Raw genomic sequence first — 27,824 nt, 5'->3', positions numbered from 1 at the left:
TGTGTTATACACAGCTTTACCTCTTTCTTGGTGAAAAAGAAAGTTTTATATTCCCAATGACCTAGCAGCTCCAGTGCTGCTAGTTTGCATCATCAGCCATAAGGAATACAGAGATCTGAGAGCAAGCCTCACTGAACAGCCCCCCTGTACTAACTCAGAGAAAAAAACTTTCTGCTGAGTTCAATGCACACCAATGAGAAAACAGACAGCAGTGATACAGGAAAGCAGTATGTACCTAGAGAGCCTTGAACTCACTGGGAAATCTTGATGAATTCAACTGAGAGTACTGGGAGACCAGATTCAGTTATACCCAAGACAAGCAACTACAAATATACCTCTGGAGTGCAGTATTAGAGATTAATAAAAGTAGGTAGCATTAGACAATATGAGCAAACACCACACTTCATCCATCTGGCATAGTGGACTACTAAAGGTTTCTTATAACTATATCACAGGTAATATCAGCACAGGCTATAGCTCTGAACACAGGGTAGAGACTTTTAAGCCCTACCTCCACTCTCCGGTCTGCCACTGGTCTTTAAAAACCTCCTCCCTTCCTAATACTTGAAGGAAGTCTGTCCCTGCCTTCCTAGAAGCTTACAACAGAGAACAAGGTTTCCATTTGGAAAGAAATACTTTATCTAAGGCAACAAATAACCTGCCTAAACCATAGAACATCATCATATTGTCCTCTCAGCCTGACTTACACTACAGTTAAAATTCTCCAGAGGGGAAAAAAGGAAAGGGGAAAGGACTGCACACAACAAGGAAAATCACTCCCAAATACCATGCTCCCTACAAGACAGGGCTGAGTCAGACACAAGCCCAAACTCACTGACCTGTTCCTATGCACAACCCAGCCGCCCAGAGCTCCACTGCTGGAGAGATAAACCCCGTGGCTAGAACGATGAGACTGGTACCAGCAGAGTCTCCCAGGCAGATGGCAGCCCCATTAGCACAACTCTCCTCAGCTGCTGCCCCCAGCAAGCCCCTGCTCCTCCAATGCCCCAGCTCCAGCTGAACTTCAGGACTTCACGAGCTGCAGCTGTTGACCCTGTCTACCTGTTAATTAATGGGAGACCTTTTAAGAGTAGGATTTGCTAGGGATTTTAAGAGCAGAGGTGCAATGGTCCAGTAGATGTAGATCAGAAAGCCTCAGCCTATAAAAACTTTGGCAATGCAACATGCTGGAATGGTGTAAGGTTTTACAACTGTTCAGGACATAGGGTAAAAAAAAGCCAGAATATCACAAAGCAGAGATGGGGCAGAACCTATTGCAAGGCAGTCAACCACCACCAAAGAAACAGAAAAGAAAAAAAAAAAAAAAAAACAGTCCCTGAATAGCAAGGGAACAAAACAAGTGTGCCACAGCACTTGGGGGAAAGGCCTTCAGCCTAGCAGACACAGGTGGATTGTGTCAGAATAACAATCCAGTTACTTTTCCAGCTGCAAGGGTAGCAACTGGTGCTGGGGTTACACCTAGACAGCTTCTGTGCCCTGCCAGTATCAAGCAGAGAAACTTTGTGGATGGCCTGTCCATGCAAATGGTGCTAGGTCCTGCTCTGCCCCACTTCTACTTGATACTATTTCAGTAATACTACCAGAAGATCCAATAATGCCAACCAAGATGGAAAGGGCATAAGCCTTATTTTGATCCCTGATTGATTACTTTGATCAAAGACAGAGGACTCAAGGAACCTGGGCTTCATTTGTGGCTTTTCTACCTATATTGGTTGTGTAACTGTTAAATGTCACTTATGATCTTAAGGGGCTTATAAATGCTTAGCTTAGATACATATTTTAAGACAAATGTGCTGAAGTCAGTGAGGCATTCAGATATGATGTTTTTCTAAACAGGTATTTCATAGCTCAGAGGGCAGTTATAAGCAGAAATGACTAAGTCTCATGTCAAACGGGAGGTCAGGCTAGATCATAATTGTGTCTTCTAGCCTCAAAACATACAATGCAAAGCAGATAATAATGCCTAAAGAGGTACCAGTAAAGTCAAACTCTTGAAACTAGACAACCTTAGATAATTCAGTGTCTATGTGTTTTGCTCAAGATAGATGACTCAGTGGAAAACACGCTGTTTGTGAGCTGTCAGGCATTGAAGTGCATTGTACCATTTCTGTGGGCCACTGCCTCAACACTCCTAAGGCATCGCACTTGCTCCAGTACCTGGTACTACACTGACCACTGTTACTATGATTTAAAAATATAACTAAAAAAATGCTTCAACCTACCATTTAAGACTAGCTCCAAAGTATAACAACTGAATTTAAGTCTTGTTATTAGTCACACAGTCCCATTAGGGCAATGCTGTTAGGAATTCAGTGTTAGCCAAGCACGTGAGTCATCGCTCTCTAATAACATTCTGTGAATAGCATTGCTAGAAAGAGGCCTTGCAGGTTTGGTGTTGGATAAAAAAGTCAAGAATGCTGAAACAAAAAAGAAAGAATGCAGAAGTATCCTTCCTTCAAAAGGTATTCAGCTTGCTCCAATCTCCCCACAGACAAAGGTGAGAATTGTTTTCCTCAAAATACAGAAGCATTTGGATACTACCCTCAACCTCATAAATGTGAATCATCAGAGATTAATGCCACGAATTATTTTCATTTTGCTCCGAAAGGGGAGATCCAGTTGGGAAAATACAATTTTGCCGCTCATTATTTTTGTCTCGATGTTTCTCTCAAGCCAAGAATTCTCGAGTGTTTCATGAACAGAAAGTCTCACGGTACGTAGCACTAAACGGGACCAATTGGCTACCTGCTGCTGATCAAAAGCCCACGAACATCCCCTTCTCACTTGACAGATCTAACGCTGTTTTCTTCGCTCATTATAATAGCTCACCTGGTGACAATTCCTGGCACTCCGTTGCTTGCTAAACACCAAAGTGTGATGTCTGTCAGCATCTTCCCCTTCCTATGAATACTGAAAAAATAATCCACAGGCTGAACTACTGCTGCTAAAAAATATTTATTCTCAGCAGGAATCTGGCTCTTTATTATGTACTGACACTGAATATTTAAATTACAACCTTCTAATCTTTCATTTACCGCATCTAGAGGATGTTGAATAAATTAAAAATAAAATGCCACAGCAATCTGCCTTAACAGGGGATCTAACAAAGTACCAACATTTTCAGAAATGTGGGTTTGGTTTTCCAGCATATGCAGCTCCCAACTTTGACAGATGTGCTACGTTCAATACTCCTAAGGCCATATATGTCAAAAGCTAAATACCAGTTTTGAACATCTAAGCCTGTCTGAAAAAGCACCTAGGACAGTCTGCTGTCTCACACTTGAGATTTGATTGAGTGTGTCCCTCCACTAGAAGAGCATACGGATTGAGTACACAACTGTAGTGGGTTTACGTGGCAAGGTTTTGGTAGCAGGGGGCCATAGGGGTGGCTTCTGTGAGGAGGATCTAGAAGCTGCCCCATGTTTGGAAAGGGCCCCACTGCTGACCAGAGCTAAGCCAGAAAGTGATGTTGTTTTGCGCCTCTGTGAGAGCATATTTAAGTCAGGGGAAAAAAAAAATGCTGCGCCACACAGCAGCTGGGAGAGTGAGAGGAGTGAGGAACAGTCTTGTAGGCGCCAAGGTCAGTGAAGAAGGAGGGGGAGAGGTGCTCCAGGCGCCGGAGCAGAAGTCCCCTGCAGCCTGTGGTGAGGACCATGGTGAAGCAGGCTGTCCCCCTGCAGCCCATGGAGTACCATGGTGGAGCAGGGTTCCACCCTGCAGCCTGTGGAGGAGACCACGGTGGAGCAGGTGAACCTGCACCGACAGAGGCTGGGGCCTGTGGAAGATCCCTGCCGGAGCAGATTCTGGGCCGGACCTGCAGCCCGTGGAGAGGAGACCGCGCAGGAGCAGGTGACCTGGCAGGAGCTGCTGCCTGTAGGGGATCCAGGTTGGAGCAGTTCGCTCCTGAGGGATGGACCCCGTGGTATGGACCCATATCTGGAGCAGTTCTTGAAGAGCTGCTGCCTGTGGGCAGCCCACACCGGATCAGTTCAGCAAGGACTGCATCCCGTGGGAGGGACCCCACAGCACAGGGGACGAGAGTGACCGAGAAGGAGTGGCAGAGAAGAAGCGCTACAGACTGACCATAACACCCGTTCCCCCCTGCCTCTCGAGGGGAGGAGGTGGAAGAGGGTGGATGGGGGGAAAGGTGCTCTTGGTTTCTTTCCTTTGTTTCCCACTTCTCTAGCTTGTTAGTAATAGGTAATAAATCTTACTATCTCCCTATGCTGAGTCTGTTTTGCCCGTCACGATAATTACTGCACGATCTCCCTGTCCTTATCTCAACCCTTGAGCCCTTTTCATCGTATTTTCTCCCCGTTCCTCTTTCAGGAGGGGGAGTGAGAGAGCAGTTGTGGTGGAGCTCGGCCGCCCACCCCAGTAAAACCACCACAACAATTTTGCTTATAAAGCCTGCCCGCTCTTAAAAATCCTCAGGAGCATTTCTGTAATGAAGTAGTGGCCAGATCTACAAGCCAGCAGGCATAGTCACGGTGCTGTTACTAGTCCAGCTTAAATGTGCTTGAGAAGTGGGCCTGTAAAGCACGGAGGCATTGGCACCTCTCAGCACACAGCTGGAGGCTGAGCTCAGGACCTCCACAGTGGCATGCCAGCCTTATGCCTAGCATAGAACAACATTAGCAAGAATAGAAAAATTAAACTAGGGTTCAAAGAGGTAGGAACCAGACTATTTGGTCCTTTCTTTTAAAAGCAAGCAAAATTCTTGCTTGTTACTACTAAAGAAGGTAGAGTCCTTTAAACGATGGAAAGCAAAGATTTGGGGAAAGAGCCCTGGATACCAACGGTCATTGTACCGTCAGTCCTCTATCAGATCATGCTGCATCTGAGAGAGTATGCAGAACAGTAATAATCCTGGATAGCTTAGCTAGTAGGATCATGCATGTCCTTATGTTCACTCGGACTCCACACCACTCATCTCTTCACATGACTTGACGTACCTCCTATGCCAGCACTTAGTTCCCTGCATCACCAGCCCAAGTTTTGTCTCCAACAGAGGTACAGCGTAAACTTCACTGACAATTTCAGTCCAATTCGCACCTCTCCTTAAGCAAAGAACTGCTGAAGACACAGAAGAAGCCAAGTGCCTGGGAGAAGGCAAAGTCCAATGAGCAGTTCTAGGCACAGATTATAAAAGCTGGTGTTTATTTGGATTTAGGCTAATAAATACTTGTTCCTGATTAAAATTTCTAATGATTACTGGTGTGTTATTTCTGCACAATCAACCTGCTAGTTAATACTTTCCTTTCTATAGCCTTTTCCAGGGAAAGCAATAATCCAACTTAAAAGCATTTAGAACAGTGTCTGTGAAACAAAATATTTCTAAAATGACACTGCAAATTCAAGATGCTAGTGCTCGTGCATTTCTGTGAAACATTTTGCAGCACTGGATCAGGTGAGCAGACAAGGGAAAGCAAAATCAACCTCAGCATGAAAGAGACAAACAAAACAACCTCAGGTCAGCCACTATGAGCAAAGCTTCTTCAAAAAAAATTAATGGAAGAGTTCTTGGTTCTTTAATAAACTTCAAAAAATTCAATGGAAAAGAGTTCTTGGATATGTAATAAATTTCAATAAGCTTATTTCATGGCAAAAAAAAAAAAGCTCTCATTCATCAACTCTTGTGTCTAGCACCCTTCCTGAGAATTCCTGAGATATGCAAGGCCCCATGACCATAAAAACAACAAACAAACAAAAAACACTTAGATTTTCTGGGCAACGCTTTCAAGTGGGAGCAGAAATACAGTCTTAATCCTGCTTTGAAAAAACAGGACATGTAAACTCAGCTGGCTTTTTCTGGCTGTTACAGAGTAGTTAAAAATGGCTTCTTTTTTTTCTGTACCCTTGGCATGAACAAATCAATAAAATCATAAAAAGATTAGACAGACTGAAAGGCCAAATGAATGACTGACTCACAAGATAGATAGATTTTGAAAAGACACAAAAACATGCAGAACCATTAAGGCTGATACACCAATTGATAGATGCACTCACTGTACATGCACAGGCTGCACAAAAGAGCGCTCAGCAATTGCAGCAGAAAAATTCTAAAGACTGAATTTCTCCCAGGAGTCAGGAGGTAAAGAAAAATTGCTCCAATCTATACCAAAAATTACACACACACTCACACACGCTGTGTTTTTGAGTATGATTCCCTCTTTTATATTCCAAAGCTGCTGCCTTACCAACATGGCTTTGTATGTTCAGATCAAAGCAGCAGCTGCCAGAGCTCTGCTATTGTTTGGGGTTATTTACAGAAAGGCAGGGAACAATTATTCTCAAGGTACATGAGGGCTCCAAGACAAACAGGCTGAGACCGAGCTGAGCAAATTTGGAAGCCAATTTGCCACGTGTTACATATTATACACACAGATCAGAAGTGCAAGTCTTCATTCTCTCTCTTTTCTAACTTGAGATTTATTAACTTCAAAAAAAAAAAAAAAGACAAAAAAGTGTTTTATTCTCACAACCAAATCACCCTCTACTCTGATATACCTCTGATACTTCCCTAGTCTTTTCAAGATCCAGCGAAAAACTGATTGCTCTCCACTTTTAGATATTTAAAATTGACCTCCTCAAAACTACAGCATCTTTCTTTATTTTTAGACCTTCCTCCTTCACTTCTTATTTAAGACTGGCTTCTTTTCAATCTTCTTCTGCCTCCTCACACACAATTTATTCTCTTCTGATACAAGATATTCTTCCTCTGCACTGCCTCCATGCCTCTTCTACCTAGCTAAGATGCCACATCTTTTCAAACCTCATCAAAGGAGAAATTTTGTTCCTTTATACAGGAGACCCCTTATGATTTTTCCCTGATAACAGCTGACTTTGTTCTCCTGATTCAAATTACGAGGGAATATTGCCTTTTTGTCCCAGGAAGAAGCAGGATCAGATTCCCATTACATGGGTAGCGTTAGGTCCTATACACACACACGTCTGTACGTGTAATGAAATGCCAGCAATGAGAAATAGTTAAAACCTCTGAAATTCGGAGTGTATAGACAGAACCATGTGCTCATTCATGTGCAATACACCATAATACAAATAACCGGAAGAATACACTTCAGTGCCATCTAAAATTCCACAATGGGAACCTCACCAAAGCTGTGAGGTTTAACATTAATGGCATTTCACTGACCTCATGCTGCTTGCCAAGGAAAACAAGAGGCACAGGTCTAGATGTTTCACTGAGTGTGAAGAAGAAAGCCACCTGAAACGCCATTCAGTCACAGCTCAAATAACATCTCCCACTGTGTACACCAAAGGGAAACTACACGGATATAAAACTAAGCAGACCCTTCCACAGGGTAAGCAGATCATACTGTAGATTCCACTGCGGCTATGGCATAGTTAGCATCTCCACTCGGGTTTTATTTATAGATTTATTTTTTCCATACAAGCAAATTTTCGCTTGTCAGAGTATATTGCTAAGTATTTCTCCTTAGAGCAACTAGTCCCACTGAAACTCTTACAACCATAATTCAATCTCCCTTTTGCTCAAGAAATGTTCAAAACTGGGGTCAGAATGCTAACACACCCAAGAAACACCCCACATCTATTTACGTTGATTTTGTTCTGTCACGTATTGCCTACTTTATCAAAAGTAAGAACAGCATTATATAAAAGGAGCATAGTAAAATAAGCATGATCACCATGAAAATGTGCTCTGAGTGTTATTGACACACCCAAGAAAGCAAACTTCAGCTTTTGCAGACTCAAACACCTTAAATTAAGTATTACTTCAGCAGCAGCAAAAAAAACTTTGGTGCTGAAAAGATGCATTTAAAAGTTCAGAGCAGGATCAGAGTTTGCCATGTACATAAGGAAGCTAACTTACAGGAAGGTAACAATATCACAAACCAGGTAACCTGTTACACAGTCTGCAGATTTTTCAGTCATCCAGAACAGTGAGACATATAATCATGTGCAAAAGCAACATCATTTATTAATGACAACCGCATTATTCTGCCCTAATTATTCTGTCATTTTTATGGAAATTACTACTGAATCTGAAGTACAGTGCATGAATCCCAAGCCTATAAAACTGTACATGCTAACTGCGCTTTGAGCAGTCCAGTTGCTGGTGTAAGAGACTGAGCATTTGTTTCATTTTTATTTAAGAAGCAGACCCATCATTTCTCACTGTTCCTGATGACACAGTGGTGTAAGAAACACAGTTATCTTTTTCAATACAGTGTTATGGAAACTATCTAGAAATGCGGGCAATTTGGAGGAGAGGAGAAGAGCAAACTGCTAATAATGTTTTCACATATAATGGTGAGGTTTGATCATCTACGGACAGAACATTGCACAGTTACTTCGTTCTTGTAAATATGTCCATTTCTTCCTGCTCATTTAAGTTCATTTTCTTTATTTCAGTTTAAGCTATCTATTCTTTTACTGTTTGGAAGTATGACATTTTATACTGAATTGATGGTACTGTATTTAAATAACTACATTAAAAAATACATATAACCTATGGATATTGATATCTTTCAAGAAACTAATTGCCACAGATAAAAGGGAAAAAATTGCTTGCCATATTTCCACGGAATTGCATCAGTGGGACAATTTGGCCTTTAATATTTTGGAAATCATTGCATCTTACAGGAGTTTATTAGTGTAATGTGGTGGGTAATAAACAGAAATTCATAATTCTTTCATAAATGCTAAATTTGTTTGCAGAATACCTTTGAACTCGTAGTATCAAAGCCATTACAAACATTCATGAATGCAGATCCTGAAGCCTCCTGGCAAGCAGGTGACTATCATTAGCTACACATTACTGGAAATCTGAGCTACAGGTAAATAAATGACTTGCCCAAAGTCTTGCTACTGCTGAGTATTGTAGAGATTATTATTATCTGGAGGACCTTCTGGTGATGTCGATTTTAGAAGTCTGTCCATTACTCAATGAGAAATGTCATGGCAATGCTCGTGATGATCAGCCAGGAGGTGCAGGTGGTTCTGAATTGCCCACTGGAGGAGGCTGACAGCTCACAGCTCCAAACAATACTCTAGGACAGCTTAGTCCTCTCCACTGACTACAGAAAGACTAAGTCTCAACAGACTAAAACGCTGAGTAAATTTAATCACTACACTGAATGTGAAAGCCCATACGTTCCCTCTGTGCCTTTTATTCTTGTATTCATTTGGATAATGAAATCTTCAGTGCAGATTCCGTCTCCAAGCTGTCCTGTAAAAATATATGTCTGCTTGCACAGGGATACCATTCTTATCAGCAAGAACCAAAACTAAGATTTTCTGTCTCCAGAACAGAAGCGAAAACAGAAAAAGTAATACCCTTTGCTCTGAGGGCACCAAGGAAATGTGTTTATCAAAGTCAGGCTAGACTACATGCATGCTATGTCAACGTATTGGCACTTCCTGATGTTAGAACAGGTATCAGGCAGTAATTGGTTTCCTGATGTGTATTGGTTCACCTACCTAAACTGCCTCATCATTTCCTATTACAAATATTATAGTCTCTCCCATCTGTGACCATGTAAGAGCTGAGCATTACAATGCTATGGAAGCAATGCAGGACTGGGGAGTGATATCTAGGATGCTTGATGCAGTCTCTATCCATTGTGGAGATCTTAGAAGCTATAAAGAGAATTCTCAAAGCTCGCAAAAATAAGTTTGAAGTACAGGATTCTCGGTACCATTTAGTTTTCCATTTTGACATTTTCTTCACTCATAGACAGTAAAAACAGACTCAAACTTCCACACAACCTCTGAAGCCTAGGAAATGAGTTTCAGGTTTGTTTCTCCTCTGTTTCTCTAGCTGTGGAAATCATATCCTAACAAATTTGTTAGTGCTTCAGATAATTTTCTTCAGAAAAAGTTCATCTTAAGGTTTCATTTCAATGTCCTTGGGATACCTCTTCTTAGATTCTCTTTCCTTCTTTCCTCAGAAAAGTCTGTCCAGGTTTCACTCAAGACCTATTAAAGTTTCAGGACGTTCCTGGAAGCAAAAGACCTGGAACTATTGTAATCTGAGGCAGAATTTGATGATATTTATTTCCAGTACTGCTACAACTAATAGTGTTCACAGTTAATGAATATTTTTCTGTCGCAAACACTCCAATTTCAATTTTAATTGCAGTCTGAAAAGCAGCTAAGCATTTTGCTTTCAATCAGTATGCAGCCTGCAAATTTCCAAAAAGTTGTTGGAAATAAACTTACATGCAGAACGCTTTTACAAGTGCAGGGTGGATCCCTCCATATTCCAGCAGTGCAATAAGGTAACACAGTGAGTAAGAATGTGAGAATGTATAATCTTCGTCTGCACTCATACTTCCATCTCTGCTAAAAATTGTAGAGTAGCACCGGAGCTGAATAGCTGCAACAAAGCTTCCCCTCAGTGTCAGAAGTGCTTAGATAATGGTGCTATGTAAGGGCAGGGCTGAAAGCCCATAATGTCGCTGCTACTGCTTCTGCATAAAATGACTTCACACTCTGTCCTTCAGCAATTCCATGGGGATAGCAATGCCACAACCACTGCAGTCTTCTAAGGACTAAATCATCAGCATAAATGAATACTCCAAAGATCAAAATATGCTTAAGAATTCCTAAGAAAGGATTTTTAATTTCATTCCACTGTGAAACAGAAGCAAATATCCTATCTGTGCTGTGACAAAAGAAGAATGCCAAAACAAAGCAATGCATTACCTTGCCCAACTGCAAATAAAGCTAATGTTCCTCCCAAAAATGAGAGGCAGCTAAAATATCTCACTATACATTCCTCTTTTAATTTACTGCAGTTCTCTCGGTCCTTCTTCTGCATTCCCAACACTACCAGGTAAAGGATGTTTCTGTTACATTTCTGGCCCAATCAGAAAAAACAAAAGCAGAAATCTCACGTGAAAACACATTCGTATTTGGTCGTTGAATATAAACATGATGCAGATCCCCAGAGATAAACATTTGGTAAGCTAAAATGCACTTTTTTTTTTTGGATTCAAAGCAATGTAACTGAGCCTTCTCAAACTAATCAATTTTTCAGGTCATGGCAATTAAATCCCATGGAAAAACACAATCCATTAGGTACATTGCATTCTGCCTCAGCAAAAACCTGTGCCCACCTGCCCACATGAAGGCATGATATGCCCCAAGGGACTCGCACTTGGCTCATTTACCTCACAACGGGAAAGAAATGATACAGCATCTCTCTCACTTGTCATACTTTCAGTTCTGAATATTTCCCCTTAGTATTGGTCAGTAGACCTATTAAAGGACAAGGGCCTTAAGATTTGATTTTTCACAAATGCTGAGCTTCTAAAACACTCTGAAAGTCAACAGGAGTTGACTATGCTCAGTACCTCTGTGAATTACATCTAAAGCAGAAAAAAAAGTCTTAACTGCCTACTGGAGTTGAGTACTAAATAACATAGTTTCAGCAATCAAGAAGGCAGAAAGCCTACCTCAGAGTCACTGTGTGAGGCTGTGAAACAAACAGATTTCTCAGGTTTACCTTGACTCAGCTCAGACAATGTCAAGCAGGATTAATGGTAAAGCAAAGCACAAGATCTTTCAGAGGTTTAAAAGTCATTTTTTGCTTATAAAATGAACGTCAGATGAAATTATATTAGCTTAAAATGGACTACATCTCTATTTGTTTAATTACTCCTACTCTCTATTTCTCAGGTTTCAGCTGTTTCACTTGAGGGTTTGGGTTTAAAGTAACTTAATGTCTTCCAAGTGCCATCCTCGGCTTTTAACAGCCTCTGTATTCATGTATGGGTCCTACAACCCATTACGGTCAAGGCTAGGTTAATGTGCTTTTAAGGATTTCACCCGAAACCAAGGCATTTCAGCACTTAACCACTGTAACCCTTTCTGAATTCTTGCCTAACCAGCTCGGAGTGACTGAGTATCAGCTAAGCAAATATCATTTATGTTTTTTCAATAGCTGAGTTTATTAAATATTTTCCCTACCTTTCTAGCCTACCGACCTGTCAGCTGTCCCACAACCACTGTAGGCTGTTGCTATTGTGAGAGATTATGCATATATTCATACAAATTATTAGAAAATATGCCAGTTCTATATATATATATATATATATATATATATATTCTGTGAAGCTTCCGAAATCAGAAGTTGTTACATTTTTCTATAGGTATTCCACACGATATATTTTAGTAAGGATGTTTTGGACATGCTTATACAAGCACGCTTTACTTACTACTTCAAGCCTGACCTTAGCTTTATCACTGGGAATTGAGTAGTGAAGTTAAGATGGTCTGATTTGCTGCAGCTGTCCAAGACACAGCACTGTCAAGTTGCAAGCTGGCAGAGGCTGAGCAGTCCCCTCAGTCTCCTTTCTTGGGCTGTTCCTAGCACTTAAGCCCCAAACCCTCAGCTCCGCAGCATCAGCTGTTTTCATCCGAGAGGAAAAAGAGCAAGTGCAAGAAAGTGAAGCATGCTGTTGCTTTTCCGTGCTGATTAGCACTGTCCTGTGATACAGTCCACACTTTGAAAAAGTTTCTTCCTGCCTATAAAGCATATCTGATATAGTAGCCCCATGCTACAGTCAGGAACCAATTTGCATTCAAGACCTTTTCACGCAGAAATGCCTATGAACGCAATCTTCCTCGTTATTACCTTCCACAGAGTGCCCTGAACATACCTCAGATACTTTCACAAATGGGAAAAAGCAACACAAAACAAACACAAAATGATTTGCTGCTGCTTTGTAGATGTATTAGGCTGCTCAGCACATAAACAGAGAAGAGACCAGAAAACCTCCAGCTGCACCGCGAGGTGGTGCTCAGCTCCTTCTGTAACAGGCACAGCAGCGAGTGCCACGAGAGAAGGAAGGCTTGCTTGGGCTGGGAACCAGCACTGTCAGCCTGGGCGCACACAGGCATTTGGGGTCACAGATGATTCTCTCTACACAGCCCTGCTGGATACAGCGTTTCCTGCGAAATACAGCTGGAGAAGTCACCACACAAGTGAGGAATTGTACCAAATACTACTGAGTGAATCTGCCAGGCTGGAAGCTTGAGATCCTACTGCAACTGGGGGAAAAACCTTAAAGTCTAGATAAACTTTTCAGCTCTTTCAGGAAACCAAGCTGCATGAGAGCTATGCAAAACGAAAAATGAAAGAAAAAAGAAAACCTGTGCTTTCATAGTTTTCACACTGTTTTTTTGTTGCATTTTATTATTTTTGAAATAACACAAAGTGTGACCAGTGAGAAATTAAAAATTTTTGCTGAAACAAAAACTTGTCAATTTTATTGACATTGCTTTCAATAGCAATGATGACTTAGGAAGCAATTTACTTATAAATTTTCCCCTTCATCTAGAATTATGCTAAGCAGAAAATATAAAATACTAAATTAGAAACTTCCTTTCTGCTTTCTTCCTTTTTTTTATTTTTTATTTTTTTAGTATAAGAAAGCATGAAACTAAACAAGGCTAGTTTTCTGCCCGCAGCAAACAAAAGGGACTGTGATATTGCCCAGACTTGTGGCATAAATATTTTGACAATCCTAAGACTGACCGTGGTCAGTATTTTCATGAGGGAGAGCAAGGATGTGGCAGAACGTGCTGTGGTAGCAATGTAATTATGTTGTATGTGATCACTGTTACACTGTAGTGGTAACTACCAGTATACAGCTTGGCCAACTGCATAATGACCACCAAAAATCTCAGTTGTCTTCTACAAATATGCTTTTTCCCTTCCTTTCTTGTATTAAAGTTGAAATATCAAACACATGAGAATTTTCCTGAATTCAGCTGAGAAACATTTATGGTTTTGCATGGAAAATAATACTGTCCCTCCTCAGGAAGCTATAGTGGAACTCCATGAATGCATGAAGAGCACTGTCCTAGAAAGGAGACTGCAACTTTGTTTAAATGTTTTAATACCACCAGAACATTTTTCACTAAAAAATCCCAAAGATGATAATAGCTTGGTGGAGATAGCAACATTCCTAACTCTGAAAGATGCTGATATGAACCAAAAGCAGTGCCAGCCACATTTCTTTTCCCTATCAGTTTTAAATACTGGACTGAATAATTTCAAATGAGATTTCCCTACAAAAATAAAAAAGAATACTAGTCCAAATGATGTTTGCATGCCAACAGTTTCTTAATATAAAATTAAACCCTTACCTGAACCTACTCTTGTGTTAATTAGTATAATTTTATTTTTTTTTTGTAAGCTTGCCAGTCATTCTCCACTTCACATTCACTAGCAAACCAAAATAGTAAGATACCCTTGGATAATTAAAACTGTAGCCAGTGATTGGGCCTCCAGTTCATGATCAGGCCTGGATAATGTGAAAGCCACCACAAGGAAAAAGCTATTTTGCCACAATGAAGTGTGCGCACATAACTATTTAATACAGCAGCCACTGAAGTGACACAAGTCAAAAGAGATTTAACTGCGAAAATGACTTGAGAATTTCTCTCAGGCTTTCTAACTTTTCACATTCAGAATGAAAACATTCAGCATATTCCATTTTTCACTAGCTAGAAAATGGTTTATGATGATATAAAAAATCTCAACCACTGCGTTTAACATCTGTGGCATCTTCACCAGGCTCCCTCTGGAATCAAAAGTCACATTTTATATTTCCTTTGCACAGGAGAGGCAAGAAGTCCACAACTTCTTCCTTGGGCCTGAAACCTGAAGAATCAGTTTTTTGTAAGAGGACTAGAAGATAAGCAACTAGGAACGAAGACAGAGCTGCCAAAAGGTTTGCTAATGGCACGTTTTCAGAGAAGCTAGAGCAATACAATCATGCTAGATGCATCATACACCAGTGCGCATCAGCTCTAACCCTGGGAGAAGGGATCTTGTTCTCTGCCCCTCGTTTAGTCCTGCACAAACAGCAAATATTTATAAGGTGCCTCTTTCACAGACAAGCTGTAAACCTACAGCTCATCTTTGCCCAGCTCTTTTCAGGGAGGACAATGGTCAAACACAGAAACACTGAAGGGTAGTTTCAAGGTAACTGCAAGACTGTCCAGCAAAAGGCACTGCCGGTAGAAAATTTCTGTCAGGGAGCACAGTGCTGGGGGAGTAAGATGTGAGTTTACAGAATCACAGAATTCTCCACCTGCAAAACACAGGCAATGCGATAGGTCGTGGTAGCAGGCCAACAGCAGTCACTGCTTAAAAAAGGGGTGTGTGGCATGGGGACTGTTAGGTGTGGAAAATCTCCTGGCTGTGGAGAGGCAACTTCTGTCATTATCAATCCTCTCACTATTCATTCATGTAAACAATATCCAGTATTTAGGTCCCAATACAGTCATTGTTTGATTTTAAGACAGTCAACAGCTTGACACGTCTTAATCCTGGAAGCAACACATTTAGTACTGCCTACACAGCTCCCTGATATTGCCACTCACACAGCAAGTTTCCTCATACTCAGTGCCTTGAGTAGGAAAAGAAAAATCAGTGGGAAAAAAATGGTCAAATGCTTGATGCCTGGAAACCTTTAGTCCTTTGTTTTAATTTAAGGCAGCCAAAGCATTGGCTTTTCAGGCCCTATAGCACAAACTTGGCGGACTACAGCTGCATGTGCAGATCCAGTTCATGTACTGGATTACGTTCACATACAGTTCACACCAGCTGAGTGTACTGGATCTGGCTGGGAGGGAGTTAATTTTCTTCATAGCAGCACATGTGGTGCTGACTTTTGGATTTGTGACCAAAAGCATGTTGATAACACACCTGTGTTTTTGCTGAACAGTGTTTACAGAGTGTCAAGGCCTTCTCCCTTTCTCACTCTGCCCCACCCCAGTGAGGAGGCTAGCGTGACCGAAAGGCTGGGAGGGAACGCAGCCAGGACAGCTGACCCAAACTGACCAAAGGGATATTCCATACTGTACAACATACCATCATGCTCTGCCGTAACACCGCTGGCAGAGGGAGTTTGGCGGGGAGTGGTTACCAGTGCTCGGGGACTGGCTGGGCATTGTTTGGCTGGTGGTGAATGATTGCTTTTGCATCACTTGTTGGTCTTTGTTTTGTGGTTTTGTTTCATTCTGTGGTGTGTTGGTTTTTTTTCCATTTTTTCTTTTTCACTTTTTAACTTCTCTTTATCTCAACCCATCAGTTCTCTCACTTTTGCTCTTCCAGTTCCCTCCCCCATCCTGCTAGGGAAGAGTGAGCGAGTGCCTGTGTGGTGCTCAGCTGCCTACCAGGGTTAACCCACAGCACTGGGGAAAATTCAAGTGATGACAGCTGCTCTGAAAGGAACATAAATCAGTTTACACAAATAAGGTAGCCAAAATAAACTGAGAAGTAGAGAAGTTTTTCTATCAAAGCCTTTTTTTCCCAAACACCCTGGCTGAGACGCTGCAAATACTGCAACAAGAAGGAAACAAGTCTTCCTGCCTTCTCTACGCAGACATGACAAAGGAAGCTCAGAGTCTAACAACTGGTGGAGAAGAATAAACAGTGCTGACAAGCAACTAGTTAATGCATGCATCATTAAAACAAAACCCAGCCTCACAGGACTTCAAAACTTATCCCACCCCCAGAAGTCTTCCAAGGTTACTCCAAAAATCACTCAGTGCATCTTTCTCCTTCAGCAAAAATACAAACAATAATAATAATAATAATAAATCTGCCCAACCACTGCCTACTTCATAATCTTTCTCTGTTATACCACCCAGAATTTTTCTGGTATTTCCAGCACTAAGCAAAGAGTATCCAGCTTAGTGACTGACAAGGCGATTTTTTTCAGATGTTTTGACTCTTTCCCCTATACGACAGTTCTCATTTTGAGATGCAATCCCATGAAAGGGGTCAGAGGCTACAGGAATTGAGAAATTGTGTATATAAAAATGTACAACATGAAGACAACCTCAAGAAGCAGCAAAGAGTCAAGAAAAGCTGCCGTGGTGGGAACAATAATCAGCAAATTGCCATAGCTGTTTCACAAAATCTGGTCATTTATTCCTGACCAATAATTGCAGATTTTCCAAGGTTAGTTTTCTTTCCTGTTAGGTCCCACGGCCACAACCTGGTTAAAACTAACACAGAAAGCGTTCTAGCAAGCTCCACTCTAAACAATGTCACCTCTTCAAATGGATGATCTCAAAAGATCAGCTGAAGTCCCTCCCTGAGCATTAGAAAGGTAGCATCAGCCTAGAGCCTTTCAAAGGACATGGCGGTATTAGCTCCAAGACGAAGACTGACTGCTGCTAACTAGGAGCTGGGGCTCACTGAAACCTGATAACCATGGGCTGCCTTTTATTTGCAGCCCAAATGTACAGCCTGTAAAATATTCTGGGATGCAGGGACCTTGTGGTACAGCAAATGCAGTTTAGGGCTCCAAAAATTAATTATGCCATAGCAAAACCTTGACCTTCATAGCACTGACTGAATGAGGATTAGAGACACAGTGAACACCTTTCTTTCATTACACACAGTGTTCTGCACCCAATAATATAAATCACTAGAGCCTTTTTACCAGCGACTCCTTACCCAGCATCCACTGAACCGCCTTAAAATGTACCGATAAGGTAGCACCCAAAATAGCAAGCAGGGCTTGTGCTGATTCATGTTTGCTTTTGCTTTTTTCTTTTTAACTATTCAAACTTTCATTAGAAATGCTCTCTCTGGGTTGTTCTCAGGCAAAGTAAATCACATATAAAATTCTCTCTTTCCCCCAGGTCCTAAAGCATGAGATTCCAGTTTTATGTCAATTTTCTTTGAATAAAAAAACAAAATGGATTTTGGGCAACTAATTACAGAATTTAATCTACAGAAGATATATTGTCTAGACCACAGCAGAGCAGAGCAGCTTCTTATAAGCTCTTCACCTTTTGCCTCTGACCTAGGTGGAAGATGGCCATGTGGAACACATCCCCAAAAGGCTTTTTTCCCCCCCCTTTTTTTTTTGTCGTCCCCATTGCAATTAACTGCAGGGGCTCTGTTGGTACCACTTTAAAACCAACTCAGGAGCACTGCTTCACTGTGGAGGGGTACCAAGCAACCTCTGTGCTGAGAACTTAAGAGGGTTTTTTGTCTTCTAGTGACTTGGAGTGGACTTGCATCGAGCAAGTTTGAGACAAAATACTTCACTTTCTAGTAGCTGTCACAGGCAAGAGAAATTTGTTAGCTTATGTGACAAAGCTCGTCTATGTACCCACGAAGAGAAACACCCACATCAGAGAGATGATGGCATGAGGCGGGAACCCAAACTATACCCTGCCAGGCTAGATCCAGGCCCACCACAGGGGCCATAAGCCCATCAAAGACCCATCTGCACAAGTCTGGAGGAGCCCAGGGGCACAACTGCAGGTGAGAACCCAAATTAAGGACACCAAAGAGCAAACACCCTGTCCCAGCAGAGCCACCAGCCCCACTGCGCAAGCATGAAATGAAACTCATCACTGCAAGTCACTAGAGCAGCTCTCTGGACCACTTTTCAGACTAAGGGGGTTGCTTCCTAGGGATGAGTCATGTTATGGGATGCAGGAGAAAGCAGTTTGAGATTGCCCAGGACTTATTGCAGCATGCTCGAGCAGCAATCAATGGCAGGACAAAGGGGGAGTTTAGGTGATTTGGGGAGGAACAAGAATGGAAAAAGGGTAAGGGGATAAAAAGGGACGTTTCGTTGGCTGCTCAGCGTGTGTGTGTGTGTGTGTGTGTGAGAGAGAGAGAGAGAGAGAGAGAGAGGGAGGGAGGGAGGGAGGGAGGGAGGGAGGGAGGGAGAGACCACTAGAAAGGATCCAGCTGGACTAGTTGGGGAATAGGTAACAGTAGCAGCACTAGGCTCAGACCAGTCTGAGACTTCCCAAAGGTGAGAAAACGCCTGGCTAAGCTGTACAGATGCAACAAATGCCAGGTTTGTTTTCACCACTACAATATGACATACTAATGGCTTGTCACTTTTCAGGCTGTATGAGCATTCATTTCTTCCTGATTACGTTTAAATGGCATTAGTAGATACTAGAGTCACAAATACGACGTGTCTGTTTAATCACACCTCTTCACTTTCCAAATAATGTTTTCACGTTAGAGTACTATTAAGCTTTTATTAAAATGACAGCAACATCCCTAAGAATCAGATAAGTGCACTTGTTTTTATAACATTTTGATTAGATTAGAGTTAGCATGGCTTCCTATTCACTTAAGAGGATATGGAAAACAGAAAACTTAAAATCTCTCCCAGAGTTACACATCATAGGCTGGTATTTGCTGTTGTTGCAGAAGCACTTAAACGAAACATTAACACTGCACTGAATGAAGGCACTAAATACAGTAAGCATGGCAGCTGAAAAGGAAGAACCAATCTCATATTCCAGCTGTCTTCTTTCACTCTCTTCCATTTTTGCTTTTAGCAACAGGTAAGAGAAGAGGATCAGGATTTTCTGAAGCTTCATGAGGCACATGAAAATAGGTAAGGGCTTGTATGGCATGCTTTAGTGAGGAGAAGAGGCCTCGTTATGAAATACCAAGCGATAAGATAGAAGTATTCACTGCCCCAAAGGGGCTGAAAGTGACCCTTTGGAAGATCAAACCTCCCATAACCATAGTGTCAAACTATGTGACTGTGACTAATGCCACGCCACATAAACGGTTTGGGAAAAGAAGAGGGAACTGAACCAAGAAAAAGAACACAAACATTATCCTAGAAACAACACAAACTGAAGACACTCTACAAGACACTGAATCTGTAGCACATAGCCCTGTCCTCCATGCTTGTTATTTAGTAGAATGTCGAAAACTATCCCCTTTGGACTGATATGAAGCAGGGGGGTCATCACTGAAAAGGGAATAAAGCAAATTAAAGATGAGATATTTTCAGAAAACTGGAGAAAAATCAGAGCACCAGACAGTATGACACAAATTATAAAACTATCACAGCAACCTTAACTTTCTTTAAAGTGAGCTTTATATTTCAAGAATCAGTTTACAGGAGGTGGGTCAAAGAGCTACATTCTTTGGTAAGTTCTATTTAAAAAAAAAAAAAAGAAAGGTATGTGTGCAAAAATGTAAGGGTATTTAGTCTATGCATATTTTCCCCATAAATCCAGCAAACAAAATGTTGCTATCCATTATGTCTGCATTACGTTGAAGAATCTTTCAGTGCATCTCCACATTCTATTCTGGGGCCCCGATACTACTTTTGGTTGTGCTGATTTTACATTAAGAGGAAAACAGAGTTACTACTTAGTCAAATCTGTGTAAGCAACAGCACTGTTGGGTCCATCTAAATACAAGCTCTGTCAGCATGCAGAAACAAATAAGATCAGTTTATGCAACAACAGGAGTGAGGAATGGGGATGAAATGAGTAAAAAATATTCCTGTTGTAGGACATCATGTCAGCCTTCCATTCCAGAACTGTGGGATATGACTGACAAAAAATAAAGACGGCAAGAAGAAATGACATGATGGAAAATAGCATTTTACAACAGATATATGGCATCCCAAAGATATGCAAACAAAAACCTCTCACTCTATCCAATGAAAACTAAGAGCAAGTATATTGAAAACTAAATGCTTACCTCTGACAATACACTGGACTCCTCTCGGATAGCATGAGCTTCAGTGCTTGCTGTGATCTTGTTAGTAGGCTCTTTAACCTAACACATTCCATGAGATCCCCAAAGTACAGCTCTGTTTACCTTTAAAACCACAAACCAGGTCCTTACATTCAGTTAGCAATGGTGACTGCTTGACCTGAAACTCTTCAGCTGACTGGGAATTCCATTTGTCAAGTTAATTTAAAAACATTTCTACTGACTTTGACAGACCCTGGCAGACTCATCTGCATATCGATAACTCTCTCTGCACAAGTAAATGTCTTGTGCCTGCAAGAATAGCTACAATGTTATTTGGTTTGTTCTTGCCTAACTGTATTTTATTCATGCAAGGGTATACAGTTTTCCATCAATCAGTTCCCAGCAGGTTTTCTTCGAGAAAGCAGGACAGATGACCTGAGTCATTGCAACAGGCAGCAACGAAACAAGGTGTTGGAGGGACTAGGACAGGGGTTGTTCATTTTAAGCAAAGCATCATAAAAAATAAATTAGGAAAATCCAAAGTTTTTTTTTTTAATAAATAAATATCAACCTTCAAAGGAAAACTGTATTTAAAAATGCAGCAACCTCAACAATTAAAAATGCATGGAAGCAAAATGATTCAAGATGTTTTGATGCTTATGGGAAAACGAACAAAAACACTCTGGATTCAGACTGTCTTCCCACTGATCTGATCTTAGGATTCTGGTTTTCTTTTTTTTTTTTTTTTTAAATGTTTCTTCCAGTTACTGCTAAATTTTATTTTGTATGAAAACCACACCTTGCTACTAAAGCTGATTTCCCACCTGAAAAGTCCTCCACAGATGAGCCTCTAATAGCCATCTGTCATCAGCAGTTGAAGATGATGGCAACAACATCAGATGATACCAGAGAAACTGGTATGGATGCTCAGATGACACACATGAACAAGAAGTACGGTGCAAGCATCTACATAGAGTTGTGGGTGGCTAAGCATCGAAAACATATGAACTTTTCGGAAGCAGATCCTATTTTTATGCAAATGCCCTCTGCTACTGCTGGGTGAAAACTGGCAATCTCATCAGAGTTTCAAGACAGTTTTCCTGATTGCCAGCTCCATCTTGAAATACAGTGTTCAAACTTAGATGAGCAAGAGGAATTCAACAAGAGCTGCCAGGTTTGAGTCATACAGGACTAATCTCACATAGCCCTGCAACAGGGCAGAAGGAGGAAGCAGTCCTCAAAGCTGTTGACTCACAATTAAGCTCCTGCACCACACCAGGGCTCACAAATGGAATAATCACACATCGGTCAATGCTTTAGCTTCTTTCTCTGAATGCAGACTCCTAGGGACCATCTCCCAAGACCAAGAAACTAATTGCTTCCACTTTACTGAAAAGTAGGATCTGAATCTGGCAGTGACCCAGAAGGAAAGCTGATCTATTACTATAGGGGGGAACACATGACACAGACACACGACCATCTGCTGTCTAACAATACAAACATACTCTTAGTCCAAAACTATAGCACATATATTAAGAAAATGCTTTGAAACAATGTTCTCTTGCTCCCTCAGTGCTGCTACAACTATTTCTGTAGTGTGTTGCTCCACTTCTAATTGAAAGCTCTGCTTTTAGGGTTGCAACACACTTCTTCCCATTTTCCTGCTAGCTTGGATGGGGCTCTTTGGTAAATAAAAAGACCACACCCTCTAGAAAACATGCAGACTCATAGAATCATCTAGGTTGGAAAAGACCTTCAAGATCGAGTCCAACCATCAACCTGACCTACCAAGAGCCATCACTAACTCTCATCCCTTAGTGCCATACCCACACATCTCTTAAATACCTCCAGGGATGGGGACCCCACCACTTCCCTGGCCAGCTTGTTCCATGCTTGACTGCCCTGCCCAAGAAAATTTTTTCCTAATATTCAAAGCAAAACCTCCCCTAGCACAACTTGAGACTGTTTCTTTGCATACTATCACTTGTTACCTGAGAAAAAAAGACTGACACCCACCTCCCTATAATCTCCTTTCAGGTATGTGTAGAAAAGGATATAGTCTCCCCTGAGCCTCCTCTTCTCCTGTTAACAACCCCAGCTCCCTCAGCCGCTCCTCATAAATCCTGTTTTCTAATCCCTTCACCAACTTCTTTGCTCTTCTCTGCACACGCTTGAGCAACTCAATATCTTTCTTGTATTGAGGGAACCAAAACTGAACACAATATTTGAGATGTAGTCTCATCAAGTGTTGCATACAAAGCAAAAATCCTTTCCCTAGTCCTGCTGGCCACACCACTTCTGATGCAGGCCAGGATACCAGTGGCCTTCTCCACCACCTGGGCACGTGGCTGGCTCCTGTTCAGCCAGCTGTCAACCAGCACCTCCAGGTCCTTTTCTGCTGGGCAGCTTTCTAGCCCCTCTTCCCCAAGCCTACACCACACATGGACCAACCTCACCTCTTAATTCATTATAGCGCTTCCAAAGTGACGTTCAGTCTTCCATAAATCATCTAACACCCAGGATCTGTCAGTGCAGCAAGGAATCTGGTTTCAAGTAAGATACACCTTAAAGCCATACTTGAGATCTAAACAGCGTTCTTTGGGAATAGTGTTTCAGTTTTAAGCCTACAGCAACTTCAAACAGCTGTTTGAAGTAAACAGAAAAGATTGTTTCCTTTATCACAGACTAAAATTGGATATGGTCTTTTAATATTATTTTTCATGCAATGGTATACAGTTTTCTATCAACCAGCATCTTTCTACAGCCACCTTCCCTACCTTAACAGACTGAAGGGACTGAAGGGAATCTTCAGTGAAACACAGATTCATCTGGACTTTTTTATGGAACCTACGAGTGGTAAATGCTATATAAAAGGCTCTCATATAACTCTGATAATATACTCAAAAACTAAGATGTAATTTTCTTTCTTCAATACCGCCCCCCCAAATGACTTTGAATAAATATCAGGTTAAGATGTCACCATTCTGAAATAAAGTGAAAGTTTAAGATTTGTTTTTTTGTGTGTTTGTTTAAATATGCATGCTTTTTTTTTTTTTTTTTGTAGTGGAGAAGTGCATACAGTACCTGTTGTTATTCTTATGTGGCTCTTTAAAAGTTTTCATAAAGACAACAGGTTACCAGTGAAATACAATATCAGCTCATCAGGTTCCTCAGGTGTTCTTCTGCAAAGCTATGAAATAACAGTTCATCTCCTCCTTGGAGAAACCTAACACAAAATTTTCACATACAATCACCATAAGGTCTTTCCTCCTCCCCCCAGCTTCATATCCCACCCAGCCTTTCAATTTCAGAGGATTTTTTAAAAAAAGAAACGAGAAAAATAAAATCAAAGAAAAAACAGCTTATAAAACAGCAAAGAAAATAAAGTTATTTTAATATATATAGAAAGAGAGCAAAATGAAACTTGAGGGAAAACTTACTGGCGTTACAGTTTATCCTGATACAGTCTAGATGGGGAAAAATAAATGAAAGATGAAATTGCATCCTTCAAGGTAACAGCTGCAGACATCCAAAAACAATCAGTCCACCCTTCCGGGGACAGACACACGCAAAGAGATGTGGCCATTTTATATTTATATACAGTCTGTACAAGTTCAGGAGTGGGTGTATATGTACAGTATATTCTACGTAAATATCTGTTACATAAATATATATATACACACACAGATATATATATACACATATGTATAGAGATATACCAATGTACATATATATCCACATGTTGACACAGAAAGCTATTTCCTTTTTATAGAAGCCTGTACATCTAAGAGTATCTTCTACTCCAGAACAAGAACTGATGTGAATTACAAGAAAAAATTGACAATTAAGGCACAAAAAGATCTCCCTTGAAATGCAAGTCATACGCCACTGTAATTTCTCTTTTTAAAAACCTTTAGCAATTTCTCTGAGAAGCTTGAAATTTCAAGTCAACCTTTACAATTGGTTTCTTTTGAATTAATTCGTATTGTTATTGCATAAATATACCATCTGTCCAACACAGAATACCTGTAAAATCAGCCTATAGATTTGTTGGTGCAATATTTAACCCTTTCCAGCTCTCCCAAAGACAGACCCTCGACTCATTTCCCCTCGTGCCAGCCCAGAACAATTTTTAGTATGTGCACGGCCACATTTGACACTGTCCATTCAGGCGTGGAAAGGGTTAATATACTGCCCAGTTGTGTCCTGTCATAAAATGGCCACTTGCAAACAGCTAACCGCACGAACGCCCAGCCCAGATTTCAGCTAGTTCCGGACGTTGGGAATACTTTTTGGTTTTTTGTTTGCTTTGCAGGGACTACGGGGATTTCTTGCAAAGGTCCCCAGCCCTGCCAGTTCCTCCAAGCCCAGCTTCACCTTGCTGTCCGAACGCTAAGACTGAACAGGGTGCTCCTAACGTTCAGGGAGAAGATGAAATGGGCAGCAAAGTGGCAGGTCTGGGAACCTTTGCCAGCCCTGCTTCATTCAGAGTTGACGGACAAGGGAGGGAGGAGAAGGGGTATATGGAAATAAAAATAGAATTATGGTTGGGGAAGTCTAATAAATAGGAACTGAGGAACTGCTCAAAAAAACAAAGTTGATGTAGAGCAGCCTGAGCTAGAGGGCTTCTGAGCATTGCTTCTCTACTTTAACACACTCATGCTCAGCATATCTCAGGACATGACCCATAAGAAGATTTTATACTTATAAATGCCTACTTACAGCCTCGTGAATATCTGTTACTGCGGTGTCCAGCGTGGGTGAACACTGTCATACCAGTGCTATTACATATTTTGGGACATGCTGACCTTCTCTCAGGAAACCAAGGCCAGGAATAATAGCACCATGCTACTGGACACCCTTGTCCGGACACTCTGCCAGGTAACTTGACCAGCAGAGATATTTATTTATATTTATTACAGAGATATGGCTGGACATCAAAGATTACACAAAATGGCAGAGAAACAGAAAGCAGTTTGCTGCTTAACTGGACTAATTTTGTATTTATTCAGGCAGATGTAGGAAAATTATTTCAGCAGCTGCAACCGAATGTTGTTCTTAAAAATAAAAGGGGAAAAAAGAGTAAGAGACTACAAATAAAAAGTCATAATGGGTAGGGGTATACCAATTGGGAGCAGCATAGCCAGAGAGAGTCTGTTCTCAAGCAGAACTTCTCTTGAGAAAATCTGGGTTTGGTTTTGTGCGATTAGGTTTGTCATGTGTCGTCAACCGCAACAGAAAAGTGGGAGCAAACAGCCCTGGAGCAATTGGTACGATCACCGTACAGTGGTGGCTATATCCCTTGCAGGAGTTGGGTGGGGTAAGGGGAGCTCTTGAGTACCAGCTACCTGTGGAGCCAGCTACCCTTGCCTCTACAGCCTGAAAGAGAGCGAGAGAGACTCCAGTCTCACGGCAAGCAAGTGAGATCAAGGGAGCTGATACAGCTAGAACAACATGGGAATGTTTTATGGGCTAAGCAGTAAGCGTGCTGCAAAAGGAAACATGGCTGGTCCTTAGCAACATTCATCAAATTTAGAAATTAAAACAATAGCTGTGCATTTTATCTCTGCAGACGAGTTTTGCATTTTTAATTGTTTTGCAGCATTCCTGAAATAACTACATGTCCCAGGACTTCCTCCCAGTCAATGACTGCCCCAGGTGAATGGATCAATGTTTTAAACTGAAAACCAACATAGCCCTTACACTGACTGGTAGATTTCTGTTTCAAAGGATAATGACAGACCAGGCCACTGGGGCAGTGGCCCTGATAACTACCATGGCACTGTCTGATCTTCAGTCTCTGCAAGCATGACAGTTCTGCAATGCCACACCATGGGGTGCCAGGCAGAAATGCCCAAACTTCCTCCAGAAGAACCAGCTCCTAAACCAGACTAGATCCAGTTGGGTCAGTAGGGACCCCACTTGGCCCTAAACCTCTTGCATCTGCCTGTTTTGCTACACCAGCACCACCACACTCTCCTGCAGCTGGGCTAACACTACTGCACTCCGACACAAAGGTGCTCAGTCCACCATGCTATCTCTACAAAACACTTGTTACACGCAGTAGATGTACTCTAAGATCCTATGCCTCCTTTTCTCTTTTACAAATGAAAGATAGTCAAGGTGCTGTCTTCCAACACTATGGCAATTGCCGGAAGAGGAGAAACTAGAATGTCTAGGGAGCCATCTGGTTAACAGGCCTCCAAGATTTGGAAGTGTATTATAGAGAAAGACAAAAATCTCACAGCACCGGTGTCAGGCAAGCTATGGAAGCCGCAGGTGCCCAGAAGCTCTGGGAAAATGAACTAAAAGGAACCTTAAGTCAGTCACCGGAAAGAGAGGCATCCAAAGCCAGAGGTGCTACATTCAAAGAATGAGCACAGTGCTTTCTATTTCTGTAATTCTGAGCCTTGCCCAAAACAAGTTCCAATCATTAATATATGAAACTGTTTTCTTCCCCTTACATCAGTTTTTAGAGAGGAAGAAAATATGTATTTTCCTCTAAACTAGTATACAACTCCAAAGCTGAGGATGCTTTCCCTGGCAGTACGTTGCGGGGTGCAAGTTTAGCCAGGTCTCTGTGCTCAAAACAGCAGCAGCTGTGGAATTCAGGAACAATTAAGAAACTGCTTGGGAGATCCCCATCAGTGCAGTAAGACTTTCAGTAATTATCATCTAGGACTCTCAGCACTGTTACCAGCTTCTACTGATGTGATTTGCTTTGTTTAGATATGGCTGCATTCCTGACTCAAAAGAGGTTTCCCCTTGCTTTGAGTTTCAAAGATGAGCGTGCCTCAACAGCAGTTCTGCTGCTGAATGAGGTATTTGGAGGACAGCAGTAAAGTGGCTTCATGGTCTGTAACTACACTGGGAGCAGGGTGAGCTGGAAGGACCTTCTACAGTTACTTTCTCTCGTTATTATTCCTAGTGTAGATCAGATGCTGTTTCCTTAATGCTTGGAAGCAAGGTTTTCCAGAGCACATCAGAAGAGGGCCAAAGACCCTCTCCTTCAGAAAGGTTAAACAGCTCTACTGCATCTAACTAGCACTAAGAATTCACTGTTTGAATGGAGGTATCTTCAGTAGCAGACAGAATTCTCTGGGCATTAGGCCTGGGTTTCTTACCATTTGTATCTTTGTACCACAGAATGGTGATATTTGAGTTACCTGGCATTGCTAAGGCCCTGGCCCGTCTTTTTCCTTGAATTAGTTGAGAGAGTCACCTTTGCTGGGTGAGGACAAAGTGTTTCCTCCTTTTGATGAGCATCCACATATGGTTATGGAAGAGCACTCCAAAGCAAGACTCT

At 41.5% G+C, this 27,824-nt stretch overlaps 1 protein-coding gene across 1 annotated transcript in view; it reads right to left on the bottom strand.

Annotated features, from left to right (window-relative positions):
- Positions 1 to 27,824, bottom strand: part of NRXN3 (neurexin 3) — a 981,410-nt gene that overhangs the window by 616,849 nt on the left and 336,737 nt on the right. Inside the window, exon 12 of the mRNA XM_035539906.2 lies at positions 23,959 to 23,985. Coding sequence (XP_035395799.1) covers positions 23,959 to 23,985 — 27 coding nt within the window. The remainder of the gene's footprint in view (positions 1 to 23,958; positions 23,986 to 27,824) is intronic.

This window comes from Cygnus atratus, chromosome 5, assembly GCF_013377495.2.
Source record: "Cygnus atratus isolate AKBS03 ecotype Queensland, Australia chromosome 5, CAtr_DNAZoo_HiC_assembly, whole genome shotgun sequence".
NCBI classification, from domain to species: Eukaryota; Metazoa; Chordata; class Aves; order Anseriformes; family Anatidae; genus Cygnus; species Cygnus atratus.
The sequence above is the reverse complement of the archived record's forward strand: the minus strand, read 5'-3'. Positions and strand labels throughout refer to the sequence as shown.